Source organism: Centruroides sculpturatus, unplaced genomic scaffold (genome assembly GCF_000671375.1).
Source record: "Centruroides sculpturatus isolate CEXI.00-Female unplaced genomic scaffold, Cexi_2.0 scaffold1363, whole genome shotgun sequence".
Classification (NCBI taxonomy): domain Eukaryota; kingdom Metazoa; phylum Arthropoda; class Arachnida; order Scorpiones; family Buthidae; genus Centruroides; species Centruroides sculpturatus.
The window spans coordinates 185,269-195,891 of record NW_019385541.1 but is presented as its reverse complement, the minus strand read 5'-3'; the positions used below and the strand labels follow the sequence as shown (position 1 = coordinate 195,891).

The window sequence follows — 10,623 nt, the reverse complement described above, 5'->3', positions numbered from 1 at the left end:
ATTTTTTGTTTTTATCTGCGTTGTAGTAGGGTATGCCATGAGAATGTACACTAAGAAGGGATTTTTAGAAATTTCCCCGCGGGGGGTGAGGGAGAGAATATAGTTTTCATCGAGTACTTAGGTGTATTAAATTAATAACATTTCAGACATTGTTATAAATATTTTTATCCATTTCGATTTTAAAAATGTTCGAACCGTTTTAAATTCGAATTTGTTATCGCGTATCGGTTCGATTATAGAACGATTGTAAACGTTCAGAAAAATTGATCAAATTGAAAACAGTTTGATTCTCAGCAATTCTCATCATTCTCAGCGGTAGGTATTATGTAACAATTACTATGGTTGTTGAAATGCTGAATATAAATGGGGTTTGCTTGGAAAACCTTCGCGGACGAAGTCGCGGGTAACAGCTAGTATTAGTATATATTAATAAATAATTTATCCAGTATCATTTGTCTTCTAGCAATATTACAACAATTTAAACTATTATATTGAGAGCAAGTAACAATTAAAACAATTATTTCATGGTTAGGTTACAAGTTTGGTATTGTTATTATACACTTAATAAAAGGCAGGAGCATACCAAAAGTTTTCTTCCGATACAGTACAACAAAACAAACAATGCATGTTAAATAAAGAGCCAACTTTGTAAACTTAATAAATCATTAAACAATCCATGTAATGAAAGGAAACAACATTTGATAGCTGACAGAATTACCCGGATGGCATTTAGTGCATATCAAAAATATTATTGTTTTTATAATCGCTAATGACTCTTATTTAGTGAAATGAATGAAAGCTATTATTGGCAAATTATTAAATGTATTTTAATAAATGAAGAATTTCGTGAAAATAAACCCGGTACATTTTTATTTGAGGTTTACGTCTTTTAAAATGTCAGGCTAATTGTAAAAATGAAATTTCTAAAATCTGAGTGTTATGGAAATCAAACTGGCATTGACATTTGAAAGATGTAAGCGTGTATTATTTATGCCAAGTTTATTCTGGGAGGGACGTAATTGATGTATTAAACAGAAAATTTATTATTACAAGGAGTAGGTCGGTAATTAACAATACGATAATTAGATTGTATTTAAAGTTGTGCATCAAAAATTGAAAAAGTTAGACATTTTATATACAGTATTTATAAAATAAAAATAACTTAAATAAAAGTTATCATCATCATTAGATAAATTAAAATGCCAGTGGATATTACGATATTAATTGCTAGACGATGAAGAAATTGCCATATATTTTTAACCGTCGACGGCAGTAATAATAATATACAGAATTATTTATCATTAAGTTGTCGTTTAGAAAAACTTTTAAATTATTTCCTTTGGAGTTTGCTTTCTTCATTCGAGGAACAATTTATTTTTAATTTTCCAATTAACATAGTTTCGCTTAAGGTCAGTTTTTTTGCGTCTTTCCGGTCGACTAACGTAATCAAACGCTTATCTTCTAATGTGTCTTCACGGAACGTCAAATTAAATAATGCATTCAATAATAAAACTATTCCAAACCTTTTCTTCCGCTAATATTTCATTACTTTGAAATATTATGAATAGAACAAAGATGTTCATTCATCAAAAACATGTTAACCAGATGAATAGTTTTTAACCTTTGACAAAGTAACGTTTCCTGTTGACTAAGCCGACGTCTGTAACAACGTCGTCAATTTTAATATTAAAATAGCAAAAAAATACAAAATTAGCTTTACTATAAACTTGCGAATATTTTAAAAAATTTGTTTTTTTTTAAATTATTGTGTTTATAAGAGAAAACGTCAGAAAACTATTTATTTTGTTATGTCGTATCTCTTAAATGCACAAATAAGGTAGATATAATTACATTTATTTTAAAAAATTAAAAATTTTTCTAATCTTTTCCTAAAATACTTGGTCTCGAAACGTTTTCAAATTTTATTTCATTGTTTCTTTCCTTTTACTATTTATATCGATATTTGCTATTTTGGAGGCAGATGTCAATCGTCCTTCGGGATTTTTCTGCTTATATATTGTAAATAAATAAACATTTAAACGTATTTCAAAATAAAAAGGTTAACCGAAAAATTTCTAATAATTTTCAATTCCAAATTTTTAATAAATTAACCAATTTCTGTTTTTATTTTCTTTTGAATGGGATATTTTATATTAAGGGTTGTTAAATCGAAAAACACGCTTTAGTTTATTAAGATATAAAGGGAGACCAGTTATAACCAGTCATAAATAGTAATCCACAAACGATTTCCAGTTAAATATTTATTAATTAATATCGAGTTAGCTTTAACATAAGTATTGCCGATATTTACAGAAATTATCGGCAATACTTATGTTAAAGCTAATTATGGACAATTAATAATAATTCAATGCAGTAAAGAATGAAAGTATGGAAGGTGTAAACACGGACTGGACAACGTTGTTATTTTGTTTCAGGTTATAAAAACACGTCAGGAGAAAGCTTCGTATCTGTTGCCGGGATTTAACAAAGCAGAAATTCCATCTTTAAGCGATATTAACGAGAGTCTGTTGTTCGACAAAGCCACCGTGGCCGAAGTTCTGCATAATACCGGACACGATACGTCTCGATTGTTAGTACCCTACGTCCCTCGCCACATCGGAACCGGTAGGTCGAGGCCTCTTCGTCCCAATTAAATTCTGGCCAATTTTTCTAACCTATTATTAAGAGTAAATTGGAATTTTTCAGTAGGCGAAGTCAGCGTTACTCGTAGCATTAGCGATTTGAATTCCATTAGCGTCGAAGTCGATAGCGTTTCTTCTTCTCCCGGAGTCACAAAGGTGGGTTGACCTTTACCAGTTTACTAGATTTAAACGCATTCCGTCCTTACCATTTACTAACGAGATTCGCCTCCCACGTCTCCGCAAAATTTTATCGTAACGCTACAATTGCGAAATTTTTGAAATATATCGGTTTGTTTTAATTCAGTCTGAAAATTCGGTGCGGGTTCTGTATCTCGAGTTGGTCGTCCCCGACATCGACGCTTACGCGACCGTCTACAATCCAAGAGGGAAAATGTTAAAATTGTTTAACCTTTTGACTGTACTATACGTGTCGAATTTCGTAATAAAAATAGTCGGAATTACCCCCGTGCATCCGATAGATTAATTGTTTGCCGTTCGTATATGGATTCACTTAAACGAGACCCTACCGTTGATGATCGTATTTATTCATTTTTATCGGCTTACATACGAAGGTATACAATGACGGTGACCGAACTACGGCTCCCTGTACTGTACTTTACAATTTATTTTTATAAACTTAGCGCATAGATATGTACTACTAACGCAATATTTTTGTATGTTTTCTGTTACATAATGCGACATAAGCGCGGTTTACCGGCGTAACTCGCAACTTAACCCGGATCGGTCGATTTGAAGTTAAGGTTGCCTGGCTAGAGTTAAAGTTTGTCTAGCCCGTTATTAAATACCGGTAAAGTAACTGTGATATTTTACTGTAGAACGGTGACGACTATAATAATTTAACTATATACGATGTAAAACACCGTTCCGATAGACTATATGTGGCTCCTATCGTGACGAAGTTTGGCCGCCCCGTTATATAATCTAATTTATATATATATATACAGTCTTTCCTGATTGTGTGTGCGCGCGTGAATATGCTACGGCAAAGTCCGAAGGACCGGCAATCCTAAGATTTCCGACGGTGTTTTAGACATTGGCCGAAATGAAGTTTTATTTCCAGGAGACTTGGCCAGAAAAGAAATTAGGCGACCTTAAGATTTTGTCACGTCCCAATTTGATACTTTCGTTGGCAAATTGCCTGCTTTATCGGGCCGAATAGACTATAGCGGATAAAAAACGAGTTTCGTAGAACAATTTGCAGAAGAATGAAGAATTGAAACCTGTAGTAAACCGACAAAATACAATACTTTCAACATTAAACGATATACTTGTTCGACATGTTCCACCATTTACTTATTAGCACGCGGCATGGAGAATTTCGTAGCGGGTTTACCTTTATTCTTGGAGAGCGTTGTCGGATGGGATTTGGTCGTCGTCTGGAGCGTTCTCTTTCTTTCATTTCGGTCCTCTCGCAACGCCATTCCTTTCGCTAGACTCAATGGGAAGAGACCATCCAGTTGTTTTCAAAAGTTTTCGTTAGAATCCGAAGATGATCGAATACCGATACGTACTCTTCGCCCGTAAAATAGTCTTCAAAATACAGGGATTGCTCACTAGCTCAGTGGCTTGGTCAATAGCAACTACGTAATAAATAATTCTTATCGAGCGTTGCGTAATAGACAAATCACAGAATGATAGGCGCTGTTCTTTTGAATTCGGAAAAATCCATAAGCTATCACTCCAGTGCTCGGAACTGACGAACGAATGGCCGAGCGGTCGAGGCGGTAACCTACCGCTCGGGTGATCCGGGATCGAATTCGGACGAGTCCCGAATGGTCGAGTGGTGGACCGTCCCGATAAGTCGGGTGCCTCTCGCCACCCCGCCGCTTCGTTCGGGCCTGGCCGAACCCGTAATGCCTGGCTAAAAGAGGCCCTCTTAGTGCCCACGGGGCGGAAAGAGTTTAAGAAAAGAAAATGGGACGGCAATGTTTTGGGGGCCAGCCTCGGCCCCAAACTACCCGTCACCAAAATTTCAGCTTCCTACTCAACTTCTAATTAAAAAAAAAAAAAAACTTTCTGCGTTTTTCCTGGATATGGCGGAAGTCTTTGTCGACTTTAAGTAAAATCTAAGCGATACGACTGCGGAGTGTTATATACGTTATTTTTTAGAGTTTTACATACGCGAAACAAGAATTGTTGGATTTTTGCACCCCCTAGCGGAGCCCGTTACCAGCCGAAAAATATACTGTTGGAGAGTACGACGAATGATCTGTACGTCCGGAAAGTTTCGCTAATTTCTCTGGACGGTAAGATACCGAGAAAAGTTAACAAGTAAGGGACGATGGGGTAAGACGGGGACGTCTGTTTATTTGTGGTTAATGTTCTTTTATCTAGCTGTTATTTGGGGAACTAAATGTCTACCTCGAAAGGGATCGTGGAGCGAGAGAACGTCCAAATCGCTTTCTTTGTTTGGAAGTAAAATACCTTTTTCGTGTTTCAGCAACACTTGGTCTAATTTTACGCCCGCTAAAAAGTTTCTACAAAGTAAGTATCGGGGCAAGATGGGGTACCCGTCTAGCCCCGGGTTAACCACGAATATGGCCTATGAATTTAGAAGTATTTTCGGAGGCAGACTTTTTTGCTGCAGAGACGACAAACCGGCCCCTTCGGCAAGGGTAGGCCTAACAAGAAGCGAAAGACAAATGACACAGAATGCCTCTATTGCGGAAAGTTATACTCTGTATTTACAGAGTTGGGCTAAATGTAGCCGTTGCGATAAACGGGCGCGCTGTTCTCGCGCCTTTATTGAAGAAAAGGACAGTTTAATCGTTTTAATTTGTCCTTCTTGTATATAAAAATAATATCCCCGTTTTATCCCACGGGTGGGGCGAGATGGTGCATTTACATATAATTTTAAAATATTCAATTAATTTAAATTAAATTTTGTATTATATATTATCAAATGTTGTAGTTGCCGAGAATAAATTATCGTTCTCATTAAAGTGGTGCCATCTTACGACTTTTCAAACCTTAACGTTCTGGTCTCGCCCCACCTTCCCGTATTTGTTCGGTTTCCCATAAGATATAATGGCATTCTCATCGAAAACAGTTTCGTCCCGATTGCGGATTTAGAAGGGAACGCCGTTTTCGGACAACAGGGTTTCAGCGAAACGAGATACGGTACTCTACCTCTTCCGCCGTCTTCGTTTTTAATTAAAGGTCCTCGTTTGAACAAAGTCGAACAACAGGTTAAGCGCAAATCCCAGAATTTCGCTACGCTTCTGACTTAGAGGTACGAATAAAACACAATTTTACGAAACAACGGTTTTATCTAGGCATATGGTATAAATATTTATTTAAAGAAAAATACTTTTAAATTTGAATTTGGCGACCCCGAAAAATTTTCTGGCCACCCACGGTTTGCGCACCTCTTATACAAGGTCTGTTCAAAAAGTATCGGACCTTATTTTTTTCCGCTTAAACCAATGATGCGAGAGAGGCCTCCTTCGGTGGAGTTGTGGAGGGGACAGTCATGCACAGCCCTGAATTTTTTCCCGCCTGCAGAAAGCGTCAGTCGTTGGCAATCGGCGTATGAGTGAGGTCATGTAGTGCGCTCTCGTCGGATTTCACTAAGCTGGAAAATGACTGAACAACGTGAGCAGCGATATTACATCAAATTTTGCCAAAAACCTTGGCGATACCCGAGTGTAAACCATTCGCAAGATTCAGCAGGCTTTCGGGGACGATCCTCGAGGCCAAAAAAAGCGCGGCAGGTCCGCAGCAATATCAAAAGTCATGTTGACAGTTTTTTCGACTTTCGTGGGGTGGTGTGTCGTGAGTACGCACCACAAGGCCAAACCATCCCAAAGGAGTACTACCAGGAGGTCCTTCGTCGTCTTTCCGATACAGTGCGATGCAAACGATGGGATCTGTGGTCGATCAAAATTTGGCAGCTCCATTGTGATAACGCATCCGCCCATTCTGCGCATCTGATTCGGGCTTTCGTCGCCAAACACAATACTCCCGTGGTTCGTCACGCTCCGTACTCTCTCCACATGGCTCCGTGTGACATTTGGCTATTTCTCAAGCTGAAAATGCCGCTAAAAGGAACCCAAATTTAGTCGAGAGAAGACATCGTGCGAAATGCGACGGACCGGCTGATAACCATTCCAAAAGATGCGTTCCAGCAGTGTTTCCAGCAATGGCAGGAACGCTGGGAGAAGTGTATACATTACCAAGGAGACTACTTTGAAGGGGATTAGGGTTTTGTACCTCAAAGTCAATAAATTTATTTTTGCCGACCAAAGGTCCGATACTTTTTGAACAGACCTTGTATATCTGAAATTCCAGGCGTTTTAGGTCCGAACAAAAATATCGATGTTCGGACATTGGTAATTTCCAGTTCGACTAATTTGTTTTTCGGAATAAGACTTCATTCGGACTCTGCCTTAGGCCGGGGGCGGCAATACGGCAGGCGGGACGATTTTCGGCGCCACTCGAACGAATAGAAATGTAGTAAAAATTGTATTTTAATTATTGATTACGCATTTAAATGGACGCCATAATTCGGTGTAGACCGTAGCAGGTTAAAAACGAATCTCTGGCTCGTATATTTATACTACAGTGCACGCGTAAGAACGTAATTAACAACTTGAAATTTTTCGAGTCAGTTATAACCGGACCGTATATGTAACAAAATTGGCAGAATCGCGTCGGCGCCAAAAAGGTTTCCGACCCCCGCCTTAGGCAATCTTCGCCAGTAATAGGTAACGAACACGACTATTCAAATTTTTGCTTTTAAGTAAGTAATTAAAAATATCTTCAGCGTGTTTTCTAATAGCGGCTTTAATTTATTTCCAACGGTATCCAACTTAAAATGAATTGGTAAGTTTATTTATAAGCCAAGTTACGAAAGTCGAAATAGACATTTAAAATTGGTTAATCTATGGCAGAAGCATCTGGGAGAAGAAATAACCGTAGAATCCTTGAGGAAAATGATGGCGGAACCGCTGGGAGCGCAACAGGAGGCGGAAGAAGAAAGACGTTTGCAGGTGATAGAGAGATTTCGAACGGCTCCCTTCGAGGATCTGGTGGCAAAATCGGAACACGAGGTACGAACGATACAATTTTAATTTGAAAATAATGGGTAAATAACTAATCAGCCGTTGGTCTTTCGACAGACGATCGATCTACAAAACAAGTTGAACGAGATATTCGGAAAGATGCCGCCGTCGGTAGAAGTGTCGAGCAGACCCAGTTCCCCCCATCCGGCTAGCAAAGAGGATAACTCGTGTCAGATTACCGCTCCACCCGTTTACGCGGTTCAGTTTCCCGAATTGTTTTTTTTCTAAATTCGCGTCTGCCCCGTACGAAGAAAGGTCGCGCCGGACCGTGCAATAACGCTAGGATTTTTCCTATTTATTATAAGCAATTAGTCGTTCCTCGCGCCTAGAATAGCCGTGGATATCCGTCGCCTTAGAACGCATCCGAGTTTTAGTAAACAGTAGAAGAATATCGTAGATTTTTGTCGTTTGGTATTAGGCCAGGAACACACATGCGTAAAATTGTGTGGCAGAAAACTGAATCAGAAATCAGCTTTCAGTTCAGTTTCTGTTTTTGCTCTACTCTATTTTCAGTTTTGTTTCAGCCAAAATTTCAGAAAAATTTTTACGTTTTCTGTTTTATGCTAGATTTTACGCCGAATTTTACGCATGTGTGTTCCTGGCCTTAGTCTGCCGTTTCGCAACACCCGCGGGCGCGGGCCAAGCGCACCCGACATTACCCGCCTCTGTCGACGTTCTTCCGTATATTGTTTGTAAATAATGGGATATTTATCGCATTTTTTTTTTGTAACGTTTCGTTTTTGCCAAGATTCGGACGTCGAAAGCCGCGGGTGGGACTTACGCTCGGAAAATTCCGGGCGCCGCCGTATAAGTCGACGTCGGACGGGCGAATAAAATTACGGCAAATTGTTTAATCGTAATTGGTGGACGGAGGTGGGGAAAAAGAAACGAAACGGCGGTTTCCGCGGGGCGATGCGTCCGGAACCGGAATACCATTTATCGTAATTTACGTAAGAGAAGCGGGTGGAAGGTGGAGCTGCGGATTCGAGCGGGACGACCGAATGCGATTTATGCCGATATAAAAAGCGTTGTCCACGCGATTTGTCTTTCACTGTTGTATGATGTATCTGCAAATAAAAATATTTCACGTTGAATCGTCCGGCGGCTGGCAAAACACTCGCGCCTCCGGGTTCGACTCCCGATTCCGATATTTCATCGATTTGCGTAGGTAAGCGTGGCCGTTTACGGCAAATTTGCCACCGGGGAATTTTCGGTGGGCAGAGATCCTTCCGGACTCGACGGTATTAGAAATTATTTGTCCTCGGAGTTTGTTTCAGTCCGTCGATCGACAGTTTTCTTTATAAAAAGCTGAACGGGGCGGAACGTCTTTCGCCTTTTACCGGGAGGAGAAATTGTTCGAAAAACGCCTTTCATTTTTCAAAATTTCTATCCGTGTTTAAAGTATTCCGTAAATAGGTATAAACTTTATCGCGCGCGGGAAGACTGGAATACATAAACTTTGTGATAGAGAGGCCGCGGACTACGTCGTTTCCGTTTGTAGTTAGAAAAAATTGCCGGCCTCGACCCGAGGCGGATAAAATGACCATCGGGTTAACGAGAAAAACAAACCCAGACTATTACCGAAATATCGAATCGGATTTACGGGTGTGCCCGGGCCATCCGGTCGGGGGGGGGAATTTTCGCCACGGAGAAAATCCGGAAATCTCGGCCGGTTTGGTCGGAAATGGGCCGAAAGGAAAACCCGAAGAGGCCGATCGAGACGTAAACCGCGGTAAGCGACTCCCGTAACCCGAAATAACGTCGGGGCCACTTTCCGGGACGAGCGAAGTTACGAGGGGAGGAAGACGCGCCAAACCCGTCGATGTAAATAAAAGCCGAGGGAAAGTACCGATCGAGGACGAGACGTTTAGCTATTTTAAGGGTAACGGGCGTTACGGACTCGGAGAAAACCCGGAAAACTCCACGCGGCGGCCCTTCCCGGCCGGGCGCCAACCTACCACCGAATTCCCGGTGTGGGGGAAAGGGAACCGCCGGGTCGGGTTTGAAAGACGCCGGTGGGTTCCGTCTAATTAAGGGGCGTTCCGAAAGGCAAAGTCCGGAAAAATAAAGCCCGCCACCGAGTAAATTTACGTTTGCTTAGAAGGAAAGTGAGAAAGCGGGTGTGTGGGACGGATAGCTGGCGCGGTAGGAAGGGAAATGGTAAATTCCGGTTTGGAGGGGAATTTATCTTTCGGCCAGAAAATAGGACGAATTAACGTCGAGGAAGAACGTTTAAACGAGGCCAAATTAAAAGTTTATTAAGAAAATATCAGGGAGCGAATGTTACGGCGGTAGGTGGACCCGAGGCGCCGGCGTAACAAATTAAGACAAATCGTCCAACGTTCCGACGTAAACCGCGGGTACGTTAGCACCGTTTACCACCGGCGGACGAACGTCTGCGGTAAAGAGAAAATATAAATAATTACGGAGCACCGCGCGTAAAACCGACGGCATCTAGACGTAAACACCGGCCGGGGCTTCCTAAAAATAGAAAAAGCCGGCGCGGAAATAAAAATTAAAACGGGCATTTCGAAGAGCAACGGGCGAAAATAAGTGCGCGTTTAGTTTTGTTAGAGAACGAACGGAAAGAAAAATTAGATTTATCTTTCGGTTATTTAGCCGACCTTTAAAATCGGAGAGGAGGCCAAAAGCCGACGTTAAATATATTTTGCCGTATTTGGAATATTTTTAAGTGGCGCGCATTCCCCACGTAAGAAAGAACAGTTATTTCCGGACGATACGTCGATAGTCTATATTATTTTCGGGTGGTCTTTCTCCGGCTAAACGGACACGACCGTCGGGAAGTAAGCGTGACCGAGTGTAAATAATTGCCCGCCGACTACCGGCAAAAGCGTTAGCGATGAGGTAATTTACTTTTGCCATTTTAAATGGCAAAA

At 40.7% G+C, this 10,623-nt stretch overlaps 1 protein-coding gene across 1 annotated transcript; it reads left to right on the top strand.

Annotated features, from left to right (window-relative positions):
• Window positions 1-2,380: 2,380 nt before the first annotated feature.
• Window positions 2,381-8,143, top strand: LOC111639954 (protein EFR3 homolog B-like). Its single transcript, XM_023385933.1, has 5 exons — window positions 2,381-2,386; window positions 2,436-2,625; window positions 2,707-2,798; window positions 7,556-7,714; window positions 7,784-8,143. The coding sequence occupies exons 1-5, from the start codon at window positions 2,381-2,383 to the stop codon at window positions 7,952-7,954; spliced, it is 618 nt and encodes a 205-aa protein (XP_023241701.1). The 3' UTR covers window positions 7,955-8,143.
• The last annotated feature ends 2,480 nt before the right edge of the window (window positions 8,144-10,623 follow it).

Coding starts and splice junctions, on each gene's coding strand:
- LOC111639954 (XM_023385933.1), top strand. Junction 2,799..7,555: donor CTTCTCCCGGAGTCACAAAG/GTGGGTTGACCT, acceptor AATCTATGGCAG/AAGCATCTGGGAGAAGAAAT. Junction 7,715..7,783: donor TGGCAAAATCGGAACACGAG/GTACGAACGATA, acceptor GTCTTTCGACAG/ACGATCGATCTACAAAACAA.